At 45.7% G+C, this 20,554-nt stretch overlaps 1 protein-coding gene across 3 annotated transcripts in view; it reads right to left on the bottom strand.

The window, feature by feature from the left end:
* The window catches only part of LOC116942296 (E3 ubiquitin-protein ligase MIB2-like), a 64,095-nt gene extending 44,053 nt beyond the window's left edge, over positions 1-20,042 (bottom strand). Inside the window, exons 1-11 of one of the 3 annotated variants that reach the window (XM_076067112.1) lie at positions 19,667-20,042; positions 13,254-13,480; positions 12,201-12,372; positions 11,512-11,618; positions 10,754-10,948; positions 9,032-9,153; positions 8,165-8,272; positions 6,878-6,976; positions 5,088-5,244; positions 2,548-2,783; positions 80-228 (exon numbers count right to left, since the gene is read on the bottom strand). In XM_076067112.1, the coding sequence (XP_075923227.1) occupies positions 80-228; positions 2,548-2,783; positions 5,088-5,244; positions 6,878-6,976; positions 8,165-8,272; positions 9,032-9,153; positions 10,754-10,948; positions 11,512-11,618; positions 12,201-12,372; positions 13,254-13,470 (1,562 nt within the window). In that variant the 5' untranslated portion in view covers positions 13,471-13,480; positions 19,667-20,042. Of the gene's footprint in view, positions 1-79; positions 229-2,547; positions 2,784-5,087; positions 5,245-6,877; positions 6,977-8,164; positions 8,273-9,031; positions 9,154-10,753; positions 10,949-11,511; positions 11,619-12,200; positions 12,373-13,253; positions 13,497-19,666 lie in introns of all 3 variants that reach the window. The other 2 variants (XM_076067113.1, XM_032954019.2) reach the window with 2 other exon arrangements.
* Between the last annotated feature and the right edge of the window lie 512 nt (positions 20,043-20,554).

The following is a 20,554-nucleotide window of genomic DNA, read 5'->3' as shown; positions in this document are numbered from 1 at the left end:
ATCGGTAAAATATGAACTATGAAGAATAACCGCCTGCAAGGCATAAATTGCGAAGTTGGAAAGCGCAAAGGTGCGCTACCCGTGTGCCGCGTAGTGCAGGGCCGTGTTGCCCTTGTCGTCGCCAATCTCAGTAGAGGCCCCCGCTTTGAGCAGGGCCCGCGCCACGTCGATGTGTCCCTGGTGAGCGGCCACGTGCAGGGCAGTGCGTCCCTCCTGTTGCGCGTTGATCTGCAAAGCAACACCGCCACCACAGCTAGGCATGCAATGCAGCACCAGTCAGACACCACTGCCACAAGCACGTGAACGCAGCGCAAGATATGGCACTCAACCGTGAGCCATGAACACACCACCAGTGATTATACAAATACAAAGATCACTCTTTGGTTCTTTCGGTAAAGTCACGTAGAAAATAAAAATAAATAATAATAGAATACGACGTTTCGGTTGCAACACAAGCAACCATCATCAGGTAAGAATGATAAAACACACATGCAGAGAGAGGCACACACCAAGACAAACAGAAGGACAACGACTCTGTGCCAAGGCCTTAAATGGAGAGGGGGGGGAGGGGCCGGGGCAGAGAGAGGACTGGGGAGGCGGGACCAGCGGACAAACGAGGGGACAAAGAGGGAGCAGCGTGGAATTACGGACCACAGTGACTGGGGGAGAGACAATGGTTTAGAGCAAGAAAATAGAAAGTTTGAGAAAGTAAATTTAGTAAAATTAAGAAGTGTAATGCAATGCAACACAGAGGGTCGGTTAACACAGTTAATGCATAGCCTGGTTGATTAACGTTCTTCCAAAGATTGCTAAATTAGAAGTAAAGTGTGAGTTGTGAGTAAACCCTCCCCATAGAGGTGGTTCATACTATTTTCTACGTGACTTTACCGAAAGAACCAAAGAGTAATTCCTGCAGTCACGAAAGCTTCGAATCTAGTTTAAGTACAAAGATCCCCCCAATAGCCTTAACAGAATGTTGGGGCAAGTGCTGTTATTGAACACATTTGAAGCCCGGCACCGCACACGAGGGGATGGGTGGCCAGCACCACGCTTGGTCGCCTTTGTCTCACTAGTGAAGATGTTTACGCATAGCACCCAGTAATTATTTGAGGCCGATTTGACCTAGGGGAGGCCCAGAACCGATTCAGATAATCGTCACTGGTGTTGGCCGTGAGTGGGAATCGAACTCGGGTGACCAGGTTCGGAGTGCAGTACACTAACTACCCATGAGCCATTATACAACCCCAGTGATTAAAGACCACCCACTGAACACACCAGCAGTGATTATACACCACCCACTGAACATGCACCACCAGTCAGTAAACTTGCTCTTGGCCATTAAATACAGAAAGTCATGAAAAATCAAGAGCCATGAATGCACTCCCAGCCAATAAACCTGCTGATGGATGAAGGCCTCCCCTTGCCATTCCAGTCATGGGTGTCATTTGACTATACTTCACCATACTGGTCAGTGGGGGTTGGTGAAGTTATCTTTGATTAGCACAGTTGGCTACGTACGGTGTGAAAGAAGTTCAACATACATACGTACAAATAACTCACTACATAATTAAGTTTTATTTAGAACATTATTCAATAACTTTTGTTTCATATATTTTCTGAACAGGATTTTAATAATTGCATTCGGATGTTTTGTTTCTGGGGAGAGGACCACAGTCACTCAACTAGAGGCCCCGAGTGATATTGTACTAAATTCAGCAACAACAATAACATAAAAACAAGGATTCTCAATCGGGCTTCTGTTTTTGAAGAGCTGCCGATTGTAACATGCGAAACTTGTGCTGAGGGATAGAATTCCATGGCTTTATGGGTAAAATATCATTAGCACATATGTAGTGAGTCCAACTGAGTCGCAGACGTTATCTTAGGAGCAACACTATTTATTTACACAACGGTACATAACATAACACAATCTACACTCGGGTCTCGAATGCCCATCTAACCACGCTACGGCAGAACTAGACACGGTTCGCTATCCCGGTCCGAACCACAAGCTGGGTCCCGGACCGCGTGGCTAGAGGCTTCTTCTCCCCGATGTAGATCTTCGTAACACCAGCACACGAAGAACCCCGGCTCAACCCTTCGCCCCGCCCACCTTCCAGGTCTCTCGTGCTCCTTCTCGAAGGTCTTTTGGACCACGTGACCGCCCCGCGGCTCCCGTCCACCGGTGGCCCCCCTCCAATATCATCCGGTCACGTGTCAGCAGGTCAACCAGTGTATCATGCCCCAACGTAACCCTGGCTGGCTGACGCTCCCTCTCGCTCCCTCACCGGAAGCCCGCACCGCACACTGCTCGCGGTGCCTCCGTGCTGACCAGCGCTCGCCCAAGCCCCGCTAGGGCTGGTACTACACCTGATAACCGGGCTGCCCATAATGACAACACATTATCCGCCGTGGCTTCGTAAGCCCCGGCACCATACAGTGATAACCACAGTCACTACACATAGATGGGTATCCACAAACGTACAGAGTACATTTACAATATCAGCATGGAGTAGGCTGAACAACATTAACGTGATAATTCGTTACCTGTCCAGGGAATAGCTGCACGAGCTTCTGCACATTTCCCACATTTCCCTGGGCAGCTTCAGAGATGAGCTGTTCTGGCTTCAACTCCTTTGCCGCCACGCTGGGCTGACTATGCCGGGCTGCACTCCTCGCTGCAGCATCCTCTTGCTCCTCTTTGTCATCGTCATCATCATCGTCGTCGTCCCCTTCAATTATATGACTCAGTAGCAATTTCATCAGCAGCCCCGCCAGTGGATCTGTAAGAAACCCAAGTGTTGAATGAAAGCTATTTATTTAAACTTGGGAAAGCTTAAGAATGCTGGATTCAACCATATCTTCAGAGGCTGTACAGACACATTGAACCTCATATATGAGGGGCAGTTCAACTGCTTGAGGAAAGGGCAGGGCATAGAGTTTCAAATTATTACCACTAGATGCCTCAGCCCCTAGCCTCAGTTATTCGCAAGACAAACTGCCTCAACGTTGGATAGGTCGCATGGGACCCCAAGACTTGGCGCTACACTCTTGGCTCTCAAGATCCCCAGACATCACACCCTGCGACTTTTTCTTGTGGGAATACGTCAAAGACCTTGTTTTTGTGCCACCATTAGCGACTAATCAGGATGACCTCAAAAACAGAATTACAGCAGCGGTGACTTCAGTGGAAGAAGACACTTTGAGAGGCGTTTGGGACGAATTCAACTCTCGTCTCGATGTTGTCCGTACAGCAGGTGGAGGGCACATAAAGCATTTATAAAATGGTTAGTAAAACTTGATAACTCATTCAAAGTTTGTAACTTTTTGTGTAATTGTAACATGTTGCCATCGTGAAATATACTGCTTTAAAATTGGGTCCATCATTTTGAAACACCCTGTATTTTACACCGCAGTGCTCATACTGACAATAACACCTTGTATCTGTGAATGCTATCATCAATAGGAAGGGCAAGAGGTTCTGTCGTCTGTGTAATTATCCACTTTCCTAAAGGATGCACTATTAATTTGGATGATAAAAATATAGGAATAGGCATTACCCTGTCCGGGAATAAAACAGGAGTTGTGTTAAGATGTTCAAGCACCAAATAGATACATTTTTCAAGGCATCAAGTCTGCATGAACCACACATAATTGTGGCAAAAACTGCAAACAAACATGCTATGATAATATAATGCATTGTCCTTTAAACTGATTGCCCTGCCGATGGATGGGTCTCGCCAGGTGGCCCAGTGAGCCCAATCAAGCATCAATTTATAGCCCGTCATTTCTCCAGAATTGATCCATTGAGTACCACTCTGTGCAAAGTCAAAAGTGGTGGTCCTATGTAGAGAATTGCCCCTTACGAATTTCCAACATTTGCCGAGGACTCACTATCAAAATGGTCACAACTCTTTGACTTGTAGTTGCTGAATAGGTTGCACAGTAAATCATTGCCAGATTCTTAAGTTTACGTACATTATGTCTCGTCTAAACAAGGTTATGTTGTAAAAGCTTGTGCATTAATTGTCACTTTTATTTAAATCTGTATCCCAGACTAAAATTACTCTCTCTTTTAAAATGTATGCATGTAAATATCTAACAATTGAAAAATTATAATTCAATGCAAGGGTCGTAATGATTAATTCCATCGATTATTCAAATTAAGCTTTACGTTTCAAGGACAATAGAATTTTATATTCAATTATTTTTCATTTGTGAGACGTGAAATTTATAGCGGTGTGTGTATATAAATAATCAGAAGCATACCTAAATTTTGATTTAAAGCTTTCGTGACTGCAGTAATTAATATTCTTAGTTCTTTCGGTAAAGTCACGTTGAAGGGAAACAATAAAATAATATTGTTTTATATATTTTTTATTATTTAATTGTTTCCCTTCAACGTGACTTTACCGAAAGAACTAAGAACAGAAGCATACCTGTCAACCCCCTATCAGTGCCTACCTTATTACAGACCAATTCAGACCTTATTGGTCATCCCATGCCCTTATACATTTCAACGTTCATCCTACGAAGATCCACAATAAGGGAGAAACCCAGACAAACATACAAAACATTTTTTTTACTGAATTTCCCTATACAAGAATACGGGTACCATATGGGTTGCCAGGTATGCAGTAGTGTTAATAAAAACTATAAAGACAAATTAATAACAAAAATAGATCCTAGAGTTGAAAATCAATGCTCCCACACGGTGAGTGTAAGAAGTGATTAAAATCAGGCCTAACAAATACCCTGTATGAAGATCAATCTTTGTATATTTACATTTATCCCCATTGTCATTCCTTGCAGCTGGCTTCGGGGTAAAGGGGGGGGGGGCAGCGGTGGTCCAGAGAAACGAAAATACTGAACGGTTCATTCGTGACTACAACGGGGGAATCGAGTTAATTACCCTCGACGAGTGAGGCGCAGCCTGGTCTGTTAAAAAAAATGCGCGTGTACGAGCAAGCTCAATTAACAACCCGGAAAAATCTACCCGAGACTGAACTGTATGCGCGTGCAGACAGTGTCGCCCCTCGGAGTGGCAACGGCTCCAATTTCTCTGCAGAGCGCAGCTCTCGTCCTACCCGCGGCGCTGTCCTCGGACGTCTCGGCCAGATCAAGCGACTTCGGGTCGGCAGTGCTGACGCAGGCCGGGTTAAAATTCCAAATGTGGCCTCCCAGAGCCACGCGAAGGTCACCACTCGGAAGCACCTTTACCACCCGGCCCACCCGACCCAGCGTCTGCCAAGAGCACAAAGGGACGCCGCTTGAACCACTTGCATACAAAATCGGTGTGCGAATCCCATCCTAGTATGAGGCCACAACTACTCATCGACTATCATTCATGTAATTACACTATTTGTTGTTTGTTAAGGACGCTTCAAATTGCCGTGACTATGTAAGACTATAGAGCAGCGGTGGGCAACCTGCGGCCCGCGGGCTGCATGTGTTCTGTCGAGCCCTCGTGGTGGCCTGGTCTCAGTGTGTCCCTAGGGTGATGCGTGGGATCATGGTTAGTGCACAAGAACGATGTCAAGCTTGTGGCCCACTGAAGTGGAGGAGGGCCGCTCATGTTGCCCACTAACTCGTTTGGGTTGCCCATTACTGCTATAGAGCGTTCATTACTTTTATACAGTAATGTACAGTCCTTTACAGTCGACTGATGGATGAAGGCATCCCCACACCATGTCAGTCATGGTTGTTGCTGTAGATGGGAATTGAACTCAGGTTCACGTGCTCCACCGAGGCTATATGATTATCACAAAAAAATCATCTAAAAATAATCCCAAAACAATTATTTTATATATTTACATTGAAGGTTCAAATAATATAATTAAATGTGTTCCTTGCCGTATAGATGAGAGCTGTTGTTATCACAGTATTGATCCGTATTTTTATTTGGTTAGCCCTTGTGGTGGTAGTTTTACACCAAAATCCTTATCAGTAACCCTCCACCACCTGACAAGGTTGTCACATTTACAAAGATACTATTAACACGTGGCCAATTTGTGGATCAAACTCTTACCGAAAAATGTTCTTCTCAATGGTGGCTTAAGGCTTGTCATGACTGAATTTAACATGGATATATGTGGCATTTCGCTCATGTTGTGAGCTTGTGAAATATGGTGGCGAAATGTTAACTACCTTGCCAGGTATACAGTTCTTCCCGTGGTCACGTGGATTTTTCTCCGGGTCCTTCGGTTTTTCCCTCCACATTAATAAATGTTGATTTAAAGCTTTCGTGACTGCAGGGATTCATATTCTTGGTTCTTTCGGTAAAGTCACGTAGAAGGGAAACAATAAAATAATAAAAATATAAAACAATAAAATTATCACGATATTTCGACTGCAACACAAGCAATCATCATCAGGTGTGAAAACCACAGCAAGAAAATTTGGTTTTCACACCTGATGATGATTGCTTGTGTTGCAGTCGAAACGTCGTGAGAATTTTATTGTTTTATATTTTTATTATTTTATTGTTTCCCTTCTACATGACTTTACCGAAATAACCAAAAATATTAATAAATGTGTTTAGAGTATTTGGCTGCTATACATTTCCATGTGATAAGGCACTTCGTTGAGCTATCATTTGTGGCCAGGTCGCTTCTGAAAAAGAGATATATAGCTCAGTGGGCCTTACCTGGTAAAATAAAGTGTTTAATTTTACTGCATACATTGATTCCCGTTAAATGTGAAGGCATTCCACGGCCTCTGGGAGGGTTATCATGAAAGCCATCCTATTAGCTTGTATTCACAGAATACAACGACTGAGGGCTCCGGGTGCACCAGATAGGAAGGGTTGGTTGGCAAAGTGACATCGCGAGGCAGGTGTGGGTGCTCCGTGCGGCTGGTGTATCAAGTAATTTCTCACCTTGGTCATGGGATCTGCCCATCCCCCATGGCCCAACTGCAGCCGCTTCACCTCCGCCTTATTATTGCCGATTCGAACTGTGTCACCCACAGAATACACCTGCAACGGCCGTTTTTTAAAAAATAAGCACAGATTTGTAAACTGGTATAATTTTACACCCCATTGCCACACTAAACCTTACTAAGCCATCATCGTGCCATGTTCCTTACATCAGCTCATGAGTGACACTGGGGTGAAACCAATGTCTGCCGTGGTTATTTTTCTCTCGCCGGTATCACTGCTTCACTCACTCTCAATCTGTTTCAATCAAGATGCCTAACTCCTGCATCCATCCCCTTGGCTTTTCTGTCTTCCCTTACTCCTGTTCCCATTCACTTCCGCGCATGCAGCGTCGCTAATTGCAGGATCCTGTCTGGCCTCATTCCCGCGATGTGTCTGGACCACTGCATCTTCTCTCCTTGACTTCACTCATGACCACTCTTGACTTCCCTCCTGACCACTGTCTTACATCGTCATTTTCAGTCTCTCTGCAAACCTGCTACTTCATTGTGATAGATTTAATTTACCAGTTATCAAAAATATACACAACCGTCAGCATCAACGCCACCATCCGCAATTATCATCGTCATCTTTGGCATCATCAACGCACATTTTTATGAGGCTGAGAAAAGTGAATAACGGCGATAAATGATTGCTTTGTATTAGAATGCACTTGCTTTCATGTAAAAACACGAAGAAAAAAATCAAATGTATATCTAAATAAACTTTAATACTAGTTGAGGCACTATATTTGATTTGTGTATATTTATTTCGTAAATAGGTCTGATCAAATTTCGATTTAAAGCTTTCGTGACTGCAATGATTCATCTTCTTTGGTTCTTTCGGTAAAGTCACGTAGAATGAGAATAAAATAATAAATTGATAAAATAAAATAACACAATAATATTCTCACGACGTTTCGGCCACAACACAAGCGGCCTTCATCAGGTGAAGGGACGAGACTGTCTGGTAGGACACCGCTGAAACGTCGTGAGAATATTATTGTGTTATTTTATTTTATCAATTTATTATTTTATTCTCATTCTACGTGACTTTACCGAAAGAACCAAAGAAGATAGGTCTGATCATTTTCATCCACTAAACTTAAAATTTTCTATATTTTCAGTTATTCACATTTATAGAATCATCGTTTATTAATGCTATACAGGAAGGGCTAAAGATCAGAGCTATTACAATCCAAAATGACTGTCGTAATTGCAAATGTGATATGCATTGTGCCATCTTTACCTTGATGAGACACTTGGGGTTGTAAATATACTTTCCACCATTGCTGTACACCACCAACACATCACCATTGTCAATCAAACCAGCCACTTTTCCAGGACGTGCTGCAATCTACACAATACAATATGAGACAAGGATGACAATATTTTAAAACGCATCGCTGAACTTCCAAATTTGCAGGAAACAATGTTATACAAATGTGACTTTGCAGCAAGTATACTACAAGCCTGTTGCCTGCTTGTTGCACACATTGTTAATTGTATAGCAAAATAACGTTTGTAATTTGAGGCAATGCAGGAGCAGTAGTGTATCTAGTTTATAAAGAGACCTGGATCAGGACCGCCAGAGGTTCCTGGGAGCCTGTAGCTAAAGGCCTGGGAGAGACTGCCACATGAGGTCCCATTATTGAATAAGGCGCTGTGGTGGCAAGATATTAACTCCCTCACCTGGTATGCAGGATACCGTGGGTTAGATCCCGACCCTGATGCCTGCTGTATATTTTGGGTTTGCATGTTTCTCTCCCCGTGGTCGTGTAGATTTTTCTCTGGGTCCTCTGATTTTTCCCCTCCACATTTAGATACATGCGCTTTAGAGTATTTGGCTGCTATGAATTTCCACACGATAAGCCACTTTGTTGAGCTATCATTTGTGGCCAGGTCGCTTCTGAAAAAGAGTTATATAGCTGTGGGACTTACCTGGTCAAATAAAACATAGTTTAGTTTTTAGTTGAGTTCAGTAGAATTGTGACAAAAAATCCAAGCCCGTTGTGGGACCCTCATCTGTGTGAGGCCTGGGAAAAAATTGTCCCTTTGTCCCACCCACCCTTCCCCTCTGGGCAGCCCTGAGCGAGATGTCTTCCCATACGCTTACCAATGCCATTGCGACTGAGAATCCACCATGGTCCTGCTGCAGTACCATGAGAGTCTGTCCGTCCACTCCGCACCTCACGGTGTCGCCCAGACAGAAGCCCTGCTCAATGATGTCCACCTCACCTGAGCACGCACACATGCACGCACAGGCCACAGGATGCTCTGGTAAAAACGTGCCTGCTGATGAAAGCAGTGAGCATGGCACTTAAAGGCCTCTAAAATAAGGGGTAATGGGGTTCAGTCTGTTACCATGGCCGGGCATTGTGAAAGCGGCCACATCAGTGTCTTAAGTTGAAAAAATCCCGCAGAAGTCTGCACATCATCGTATATTTTTAGCAACACGAGATTGTGACCGAACAAGCATATGCCGAGGACCCCAAGCTCGCCAAGTATATACCACCAGACACCAGGTGCCATCAGGTTTAGCACCAATCAACATGGATCAGGGACAGTATAATTTACATTAAACCCAGATATCCACCCGAATGTGGACTGGATTCACATAATGCACACCTCTACAGCGCAGGATAAAGTGTGGTATCTTATAATACGGTACACACAAATAATCTGGCGATCTAAGTTCGATTCCCAGCCACGGCTAACAACAGTGTCACATGATATCTGAACTGGTCCTGGTCTCTCCTTCTACAAAACCCACACTGACAAGTGTGGTCAAGTATGATCAACCAGCCCCCAAGACCACCTTAGCAGCCCCCACGACCAACAGGCTGTGGAGAGGTCTTAATATAGCAGTGGACTGATGAATGACAACTGTAAGTTATTATTCTATTGGAAATTATTACACAAATGTTACCTACTTGCATGCAATATTCTTCAATACATAAGGTAGGCTGGGGTAAGAGGCCTGTGTGGGGTAAAATGCCTTTCTTGTCCTGGTGCTAACAGGACAAGAAAGGCTAACAACAATTACGTCATCAGCCATGGTCAGGTTGAGGTGCAGCTCAACAGACAAGCCACATGTGAACACCAGGAAAAAAAGGCCTTTTCCCCGAGGTAGGCCTATTATATTATGTTACTATACCTTTTCTTTTAGCCATGTGTTCCGATTCTATTTGTCACAGAACATGTGCTTGATCACTGGGTCAAGCACGGCAAACCCACGGTAGTTTAATGCACACCTCTAATTACACTCTAATATTTTTTTATTTAAAGTAGCTTATGATAAATTAAGGAACACGTGGATAATCGCATCACTTGAAGGTTTGCATCATGATATTACGGAATATAAGATGAACCCTTCTATGATTTCAATGGCATATGGTTTGGCAATAGATTCATACTTAAATGATATAAAAAAACACACAAAACCTAATGACACATAGCATAAGGGGATAAAATATGCATTAGCTATTGAACATAAGTGTCTTCTGAAGCATGTTAAGTAATGTATTGAAATTGCGTATGGGACTATGGCGTGAGCTGGTTTCAGCAGTTTTGGGACGAGTGCCGCATCCGTACAGAGCAGCGGGCTGGCCCTGTCAATCAGAAAGTCGGCAGCCATGACAGGACCACAATTAAAGACGTGACAACTGCGGCAGGAGGCTCTGCCTTACCAGGATCAGCCGATCGCAGGAAATGTGCAAATCATTGAAATCCTCTCACAAATTGAAAAATGAAAACTCATCGTCTTCTGCTGACGAAAGGATGCCGTGGAGATGGTAAGTTCTCCAGGCCATGGTGGATGTCCGATTAGAGGAGTCACCTAGGCAGGACAAGTGGTCTGGGTAGTAGTGGCGTCCACTGGAAGTTGGGCTCGCAAGCTGCAGGTCCATTTTTCCAGAAGCGCCCAGTCGGTACGAGTTGATCTCGCCTCTCCAGCGAACTTGGGCGGCGTTCCTCTGACTGGTGCTATCCCAACCTTTAATGGTCAACACCAGGCCCTTTCCGCCTTCTCCGCCTGGAACAAAGTAAGAGAGGGTTCAGCTGTCAATTAATCATGGGGTGACGGCAACGCTCACAGGGACAACAAAGTTCAAGTGCATTCCCAGTTTAAATGCTACATTCACTGCTCTCACAGGATAAAATGGCAGAAAATAAATAAGTAAACTTCCATCTGTACCTTAACATAAAAAGTACATCTTCTCTAATCCATTAATATGCTTATTGACTTTCTATGTTTTTTTTTTAAAATAGCATTTGTTTAAGTACACTAATTTCACTCTTATAGAAAGGATCGGGCATGCAGACAAATACCGTTAGTTTAACAGATACTATTGGAGAGTGACAGTAATATGGTCAATAACATATGCTAAACCAGCAGATAATAATCTGATGCGATTACTCGCAACTGATGTTAGCCTTGGCAGGGAATCATACGCAAGGTCACGGTGTTTTGGTGCTGTGAACTAACCACAACGCCACCACACCACATATCTGAGCATAATGCTTGATACACTGTATCTTGTTATATATTACATGCGCCATGTGTTTCTGTATTATGGGAATAAATGTGTCAGTTACCGTCCTGGTTGCCCCACTTCCAGTCAGGCCCTCGTATGACCACAGCCTCTGGGAAGATGCCCTTCAGAGGCACCTTCCTGGCCATATACCGCACTGGCACCTGCACACTGAGAACAACGGGAGGACAAAGGGATCAGCCCAGCACAGCCCAGGCTCCCGCACTGTGGAGCTGCACTAGGCGAGGCGCGGACATAGACCAGTGGTAGCGCTTTCGCCACGTTGTTGCAGAGGTCCATGGTCTGAATTTTCGCCAGACCAACCCGGTTATTACTGCCAGTGTATTGACCATAAAATAGCTCCGCGCCGCCTTTTTCGCAATGTATCCCGAACGCAATGAGTCGGCCACTGTGTGCCGGTATCAGCGTCCAAGTATTCCAAATTTGAAAAATTATCCGTAAATTACTGAATTGGGATTACCCATGGCAATCATCCACCCCCTACTAGCAGACAATTCCCGATTTCAGACCACGTGCTGAGTCAACTTGTGCCTAAAGGAACAACTGACAAATGAATTCTGCAATATAAATGTTTTTGATTTTTTTCCGGATACGTGAAGGAAGATTTGTATTGCCGTCTGTGATAGATGCCAGTTAATAGAGCATTCCAAATGGCAAGGTGTTAGTTAACAGAGCTTTTGCCATATTGTAGTTACTGCAATGTCTTATATGTAAAGAGGGGGACAAGCTTACCTTGGCGAGCCTGGTGAGGTGATGCGGTTGAAGGCGTGGCTCAAGCTGTGCTTGTCACCCATGTAGCACGACGTGCACAAGTCAAAGTCGGGGCACCCCCTGCACTTCCAGCGGATGCCCCAGATCCACTTTTCTCCGCAGCCATCGCATATCACCCCGAGGTGCTGAGTGCCTAGTGTGGAAATGCGTACACATCTGCAGTTGCAACGATCATGGACAGTGTGGTTTATGTTTGGATCAAGCACCAGATGAAATTGCAATTACGTGGACGCAATGATCAGGGGCTATTCATAGTCAACACACAAAGTAAGGATGATGCAATTCATTTGTTTGTGAGTACCCACCTGGAGTGGATACCCAGATCTTGGTATCCAAGAAGAATACCTTTGGTCCTTTAGTAGGAAACTGTACGAGGTGACCGTGTGGGTTCTGTGTCTACTACATTGGTACCCAACTACTGCCATCTTACGTGTGAATTATCAGAGCTTAGGAAGGGATGGTGAGGTGTGGTGGCATTCAACGTCAAAGGCTAAGATGATTTCCCGATCTTTAGTTCTGGCATTCAGTGGAGGTTACACTGTTTTGGTGATTTCAGATGGGTTTTTATTACTGACCATATACAAATAATGAATTTCATTTGAAAGAGCATCTGATTCAGTAAAAACGAATGCAGTCATCCAGCTTTTCATACATCAAGGTCGAAGTAATATATATGATGCATATTCCACATTCCTAAGGTCAGAACTGGTTTCTTTATTGCACAACCATGGATGACTTCCTACTATGTGATTCTCATTTTATCAGTCATGTAGGGAGGATAGGTCTGAGTTCACTCTCAATGAGTATTGTTGTGTGGCTATCAAAGCATCACCTGAGCATACATTCATAATAATAAAAACATATTTCTTAGATAATTTTCAAACCGCTGTCAGTGTATCTGGAAGCAATGGCTTTCAGAGAAAATACAACTGAATACAAACACACAAAACTATCTTGCAAGTTTTTGCTATGTGCGACAGGGCCTTAAGCTGGGCTGGCTGCCACGAGGCTGACCTGTCTGTGCGTTGTCATACAGACGTAGGTCGTAGTGCCCGTTAACCCCAAGCCTGTACTTGTAGCGGCCACCGCAATCCCACTGCACAACGGCGCCACAGCTGCGCTCTGTGCCCCAGTTGCCTTCGGCCACCAGCGTCCCCAGGCCTCCCTCTCCTCCATCCTGCTGCTGCCAGCTCCAGCCGGGGCCCCGCACCACACGCACACCGGCCTGCATGGCGCTCCTCCTGCAGCAACACGCAACTGGCAATACGCAACCAGCAGGACACAACCAGCAACACGCAACCGACAACCAGTAACACGCGACCAGCAACACACGGCCAGCAATATTCCACCAGCAACATGCACCTAACGTAACCAGCGATAAACAACTATTAATACGCAACCAGCAACGTGTAACCAGCAATGTCACCAGCAACACACGGCCAGCAATACACGAGTAATATGCAATCGGCAACACGTCACCAGCATTATGCAACCAGGCACAACCAGCAAACATGCAACCAACTGTAATTAAAGCTCACCCTGCATATACTGTAGAGGAAATTTACAGTCCTTTCTACGATTGTATGAAGACCTCCCCATGCCATATTGGTTGTGGGCGTTGCTTGACCATACTTCACCACATCGGTCAGTACAAATTGGTAAAGGAATTAAGGACTGGTTCTGATATCACTCGCCACGAATACTAGCTGTGGTCGTGAATTAAATTTAGGCAGCCAGGTTCGTAGCACGGTACACGACTACAGCACCACCGCTCCGCCACAATAAATGAAATATTTATTTTGAAAAAAATTTGTTTTTAAATCTAAGGTTTATAAACAAGCCATGGAGATTATATATTGATGCATAGGTTGTTCTGGTTCAATAAAACAGTACCATTTTTTTTTATCTTGTTGCTTAAATAACTAATTTCCATTTTTAACTATGTCATTATCAGACAAAAGTCACCAGGATAATGTACTAATATAATTTTGGTTTCAATTAAAGTTAAATTACATTGTGTGGCTAAACATAGAATGGTAAATTCAGATATTACTTCCATTCTCTCACAATCTTTTTTTCAATAATTCAAGTGGTAAGAACGGTGTTACTCTTTGGTTATTTCGGTAAAGTCAAATAAAATCAAATATCGATTTAAAGCTTTCGTGACTGCAGGGATTCATCTTCTTGGTTCTTTCGGTAAAGTCACGTAGAATGGAAATAATAAAATAATGCAAATAAAACGTTATCAAATACAATAATTATTATTATTTTATTTCCATTCTTCGTGACTTTACCGAAAGAACCAAGAAGATAAAATCAACTAGTAATAGAATACGACGTTTCGGTTGCAACACAAGCAACCATTATCAGGTAAGAATGAATGATAAAACACAGGCACGGAAACAACACAGGCAGGCACACATGCAGAGAGAGGCACACACAAAGATAAAACATAGACACGGCAACAATATAGACACACATGCATGTGTGTCTCCCTCTGCATGTGTCTCTCTCTGCATGTCTGCCTATGTTGTTTCCGTGCCTGTGTTGTATCATTCATTCTTACCTGATGATGGTTGCTTGTGTTGCAACCAAAACGTCGTATTCTATTATTTGATTTGATTTTCTACGTGACTTTACCGAAAGAACCAAAGAGTAATTCCTGCAGTCACGAAAGCTTCGAATCAAGTAAGAACGGTGTTCTTTGTTTATCCACGAAAGCCTGAGACTTCTTCAGTCGGTTTATGTTATCCATTATTGCTTTCTTTGATAGTTTGGTCTTTTTTGTTCAATTTATGCAACTAAGCTATAGATTAATGTCATGAGATGAAAAATCCATTTGGAAATCTCCCTGAGTGGTGCACGCCATGCCATAAAATTGCTGTAAAAGAGATGTTCCAAGGGACTTTTCCTGAAAAATCCTTAAAATTGCATTTTAATCCTATACATACGGAGGGATTGCACTTCCATACGCACTGATATATTGTTGCGTGACAGTAAAACGATACTCTATTACATTCTGAGAATTGTAGTTTTGCCAAATTAAGTGCAAAAACAAAAACGTTACGTTTTTTTTATGTGCAGTGATGTGTGAATGGGTTAAGGCCATGAACTCACTAAAATTGAGAACCAAATTTAAACACAGATGGCCGAACACCAAAATCTGCACTCTGACTTTGGCGTAATCTGTCCATCTTACTTGAGTGTTTTAAATGTGGGAATAAATGACAATTCCCATTTGCAACCAAACCCACGTGTACCGAGGGATTACTGCACTACGAGAAAACACAGGGAAATCAGTAGCCTACTTCTATTTTTTTTAGCTACTTCAGTTTCAATGTGGTGTGCTCATTGTACAGGACGTTTCTAAATGGATGTAAATTTCAGTCATGGCAGAGTGTAAAAATACAAACTTTGAAAATATAAGCTAAATAAAATCACCATGCAAAGGAATACAACAAAGCAGCCACAAAGGCCAAGTCGTTGCTTTGTGGATGAAATGGGGATTTGGTGACGCGATAACAATCCACAAAAGGGCATTGTGGACATCAGCTTGACGTCATACGTGGGTCGCGAGCAACAAGATGTAGTGACTGTGTATGTCACTGTGTGGTGCCGGGCTTACGAAGCCACGGCGGATAATGTGTTGACACAATGTGTAGCCCGCTTACTGGGCGTAGTACCAGCTCTAGCGGGGCTTGGGTGAGCGCTGGTCAGCGTGGAGGCACCACGTACAGTGTGCGGTGCGGGCTCCCGGTGAGGAATGAGAGGGAGTGTCAGCCAGCCAGGGTTACATTGGAGTATGATACGCTGGTTGACCTGCCGACACGTGACCGGATGACATTGGAGGGGGGCCACCGGTAGACGGGGGCCGCTGGGCTGTCACGTGGTATAAAAGAGCTCTCGGGAGCCTTCGGGAAGGAGCTCGAGAGATTCAGAAGGTGGGCGGGGCGAGGGGCGGAGCCAGCCCCAGCCCAGGCCGATATAACGGGGGCCCCGTGAGGGGCTCGGGGTTCTTCATGTTGCTGGTGAAGAAGATCCTCGTCGGGTTAAAGAAGCCTCTAGCCACACGGTCCGAGACCCAGCTTGTGGTCCGGCCCGGGATAGCGAACCGTGTCTAGTTCTGTCGTAGCATGGCTAGATGGGCATTCAACACCCAATCGTAGGTTGTGTTATGTTATGTTGAATTACTGAATATATAGTGTTGCTCCCTAGATAACGTCTGTGACTCAGTTAGACTCACTACAAAAATAAAAGGTGAAGCTGGAGATGGCACCGCTGGAGGTAGGTAGGTTGTGGGAGGGTCCAAGTGCATTCGAGTGGGGGGCATAGGAAGCACCGCCTTTCCTGTGTGGTCCGAGATACAGGGGGCGTGCGGCACGCACTGACGCAAGGGGCATTTGACATTTGGGTTGCACAAAAGGCTCAAGTGGATGAAGCAATGGGGGCACAGGGCAATGAGTGCCCCCCCCCCACCCGCGCTACACAACTGAAGTAAATAATTAATTCGGAGTTGACGAATGTGAACAAACTAGACCGTTCACACGCGAGGCATGGGGTTCCCAAAGGCTGCCACAACCCCTGATGTCAATATTTGTGCAGTTATGCAATGTTTACTGATAGAACATATGAAATGTTCACTCTGGCTTTGTTTGATTTCTCAGGACTATATCCAACGTTGGAAAGTGGCCCTACAGCAATGGAAAGGAATTGAATTTGAAAAAGGCCAAGGAAGAAAAAATTATTCTTCAAAAATATATTAAGCTGCCGCCCATAGCAGCAGGATACTCATAAGATTACTTTCAACGGGGGGGTATATGCTTTTCCAATGAATTGACTCAACCCTGGCACAACGTCGTCTCACTTTTGCATGCCACTACTTCCAACATATGTGGGTGCATTTTCTCTCTCCCGCGCAAACTTGCAAGACAACATTTCAAGCTGCTATTTTAAAAGGAGTCATTCCGATACTGTACACTTGAAACACCCGATAATGTGTATGTCGTGTTCGATTTCACTCGGACAACTTTTGTCTTTATTCGAACACCGCTTTATTTACAACTCTCCGCATGTCCTCAATATTCCACAGTATCCATGTCGCCACGGCTCGCTCGCCGTGCTTCACTCGACTCTACTACTTCGTCTCTGCTCTCCGCTATCACCGTCACTATGCTCTCTCCACTGCTAACCACTTCGTCTCTGCTCTCCGCTGTCACCGTCATTATGCTCTCTCCACTGCTAACTACTTCGTCTCTGCTCTCCACTGTCACCGTCACTATGCTCTCTCCACTGCGAGCTACTTCGTCTCTGCTCTCCGCTATCACCGACGCTATGCTCTCTCCACTGCTAACTGCTTCGTCTCTGTTCTCCGCTATCACCGTCACAATGCTCTCTCCATTGTGAGCTACTTCTTCTCTTCTTCAGCTCCGCTCCACACTTTGTTTCCAAACTCCGTCTCCAACTCTGTCTCCAAACTCTGTCCCCAATTCTGTCTCCAAACTCTCCTCCAATCTCCACGTCTTGCCTCATCCAGCTCCCAACTCCCCCACTCTAATTCCCGACTCCCCAATTTATCCACGCTCTCATCACCCCCAATTAATCAACCCGCGTCCCAACGGCGCTTCGCGTGCCCTCTGCACCTGTTACCTCGCCAGACTGCAAGACGCCACTCCAGCCTTGACAACAACACCAACCAATCACAGCCGTCCTTGGCTCGCCCAGCTTAATTGCCCTAACATAACCTGTACTGTATTTGCCTTCGCTACAGGCTGACCCAACATGACCCGTACTGTCTTTGTTACCATGCAATTGCACTGTTAGCACTACGCACCTTCCTTCTCCACTACATGTATACCGTTCCTAACAGCTTAATGCGAATACGTGGGTTACGAGAGTGTAATCGTGGCCAAATTAAGGAGGCAAAATCTGCCATCAGGGAAATGGCTCAATGTTTACCGGTAGGCCATTTGTGTAAAAGTGTGCTGCAAAACATGATGTGTATGCAGTGGATAAAATTGCCTTTGACTGGACTAGAATGCGATATAATCCAAATGAGTAATAGCAAAGACATTTAATGCACCAACTTTGAATAAAAACATATACAGTATACTTAACGCTTCCCAAATAAAGTTAGTAAGCGTGACTGTCCTTCTATCTCTAAAATGGGTTCACGATAAACTCTCGTAAAGATGAGCTAAGATGAACGAGAATTGAGTGTTCAGTTGAGCTATTGTTCTTCTTCGGGACGTTACCCTATTGACACCCGGTCAACTTTAATAAAGGGTTGCCCAATACAAAAACACTGTACCAGGAACGTATTTTGGAAGGGCAGCTGCCCACACTCATCTGCACGAGATGGAGACACGGGGAGCACAGAAGTGAAACCGCAGAGGGGTAACAAACCTAATACTTCACATCATCAGAATATGTATTTATCCTGGAGGAATCCGATGAGCTATGAAGCTCTTTTTTCACAGATGTCCAGTGGGGGTACGGGGTAAGAACGTTACAACAAACAATACAAAATCACGATGGTAGTGCAAAGCACCATAAACGTAAACAAATCATCAAAAAAAACAGAAATGAAAATAAACCACCCCCATCCTACCTGGCAAAGCCCACTGAGGTATTCACTTAGCTGCACCGTCCCTCTGTCACACACACCCACCACATATGACCCCGCAGCCGATAACACCTGTTCCACATGATGGTCGCTCATCCAAACACAAACTCGAACCCGATTCACTTCCGAGATCTTCAGAGTCAGATCGGGCTTAGTCGACGGCGATTAACGGGCGTTGATGTCTGTTTATCCCATCATCCACTCAACTTCAACAGAGAACACCGCCACCAAAATAACTCACCACTCACACGACTCACCACTCACATGACTCACCACTCACACCACTCACCAGACTCACCACTCACACCACTCACCAGACTCACCACTCACACCACTCACCAGACTCACCACTCACACCAATCACCAGACTCACCACTCACACGACTCACCACTCACACGACTCATCACCCACGACTTACTACTCACACGACTCACCACTCACACCACTCACCACTCACACGACTCACCACTCACGACTCACCACTCACACCACTCACACGACTCACCACTCACACCACTCACACGACTCACCACTCACACGACTCATCACCCACGACTCATCACCCACGACTCACCACCCACGACTCACCACTCACGACTCACCACTCACACCACTCACCACTCACACCACTCACCACTCACACGACTCACCACTCACGACTTACTACTCACACGACTCACCACTCACACGACTCACCACTCACGACTTACTACTCACACGACTCACCACTCACACGACTCACCACTCACGACTTACTACTCACACGACTCACCACTCACACGACTCACCACTCACACGACTCACCACGACCAGAAATTCCCTCACCACTCGCCAGACTCACCACTCTTCGACGCTGCTTTCTTGTTGTTGTAAAAGCCTCACGACTGGAAAGTGAAACTTGGACGAACAGCCGCGCTCGCTGCCACTTCCTCATGCAAGTGCCAGCGATTGATGCAGCGGCACTGTACGACGTTACGTGCACTGCCCATTTTAACTTCTTTCGCACCATACGTAGCCGGCCGTGCTAATCGGAGGGGCGTTGGGAGAAAGGGGTACACGACAAGTAGCTCTCACTGAAACGAGTTTGTCAATCTCGACGACGATTTCAGAGTGCACAGCTCCCAGTGGGCTTCCGAATATCAGAAGGAAGAGGAGAGCGTTCCAGACGGCCGCAGGAGCGCATCTGGAAGCTCGCAGACGCAGCTGACCGCAATCTTTGTTGGTGGGGGGGGGGGGGCAGCTCGTGTGAGACACGGGGGGGGGCTCGTGTGAGACACGGGGGGGGGCTCGTGTGAGACACGGGGGGGGGGGGCTTGTGTGAGACACGGGGGGGGGGGGGCTCGTGTGAGACGGGGGGGGGCTCGTGTGAGACACGGGGGGGGGGTTGTGTGAGACGGGGGGGGGGGGGCTCGTGTGAGACACGGGGGGGGGGCTCGTGTGAGACGGGGGGGCTCGTGTGAGACACGGGGGGGCTCGTGTGAGACACGGGGGGGGCAGCTCGTGTGAGACACGGGGGGGGGCTCGTGTGAGACGGGGGGGGCTCGCGTGAGACACGGGGGGGGGCAGCTCGTGTGAGACACGGGGGGGGGGCTCGTGTGAGACACGGGGGGGGCAGCTCGTGTGAGACACGGGGGGGGGGCTCGTGTGAGACGGGGGGGGGGGCTCGTGTGAGACACGGGGGGGCTCGTGTGA

The sequence above is a fragment of the Petromyzon marinus genome, chromosome 14, assembly GCF_048934315.1.
Source record: "Petromyzon marinus isolate PM22_M1 ecotype Great Lakes invasive population chromosome 14, UKy_Petmar_22M1.pri1.0, whole genome shotgun sequence".
In the NCBI taxonomy this organism is placed as follows: Eukaryota; Metazoa; Chordata; class Hyperoartia; order Petromyzontiformes; family Petromyzontidae; genus Petromyzon; species Petromyzon marinus.
Note: the sequence above shows the minus strand (reverse complement) of the source record. Positions and strands in the feature narration are given on the sequence as shown.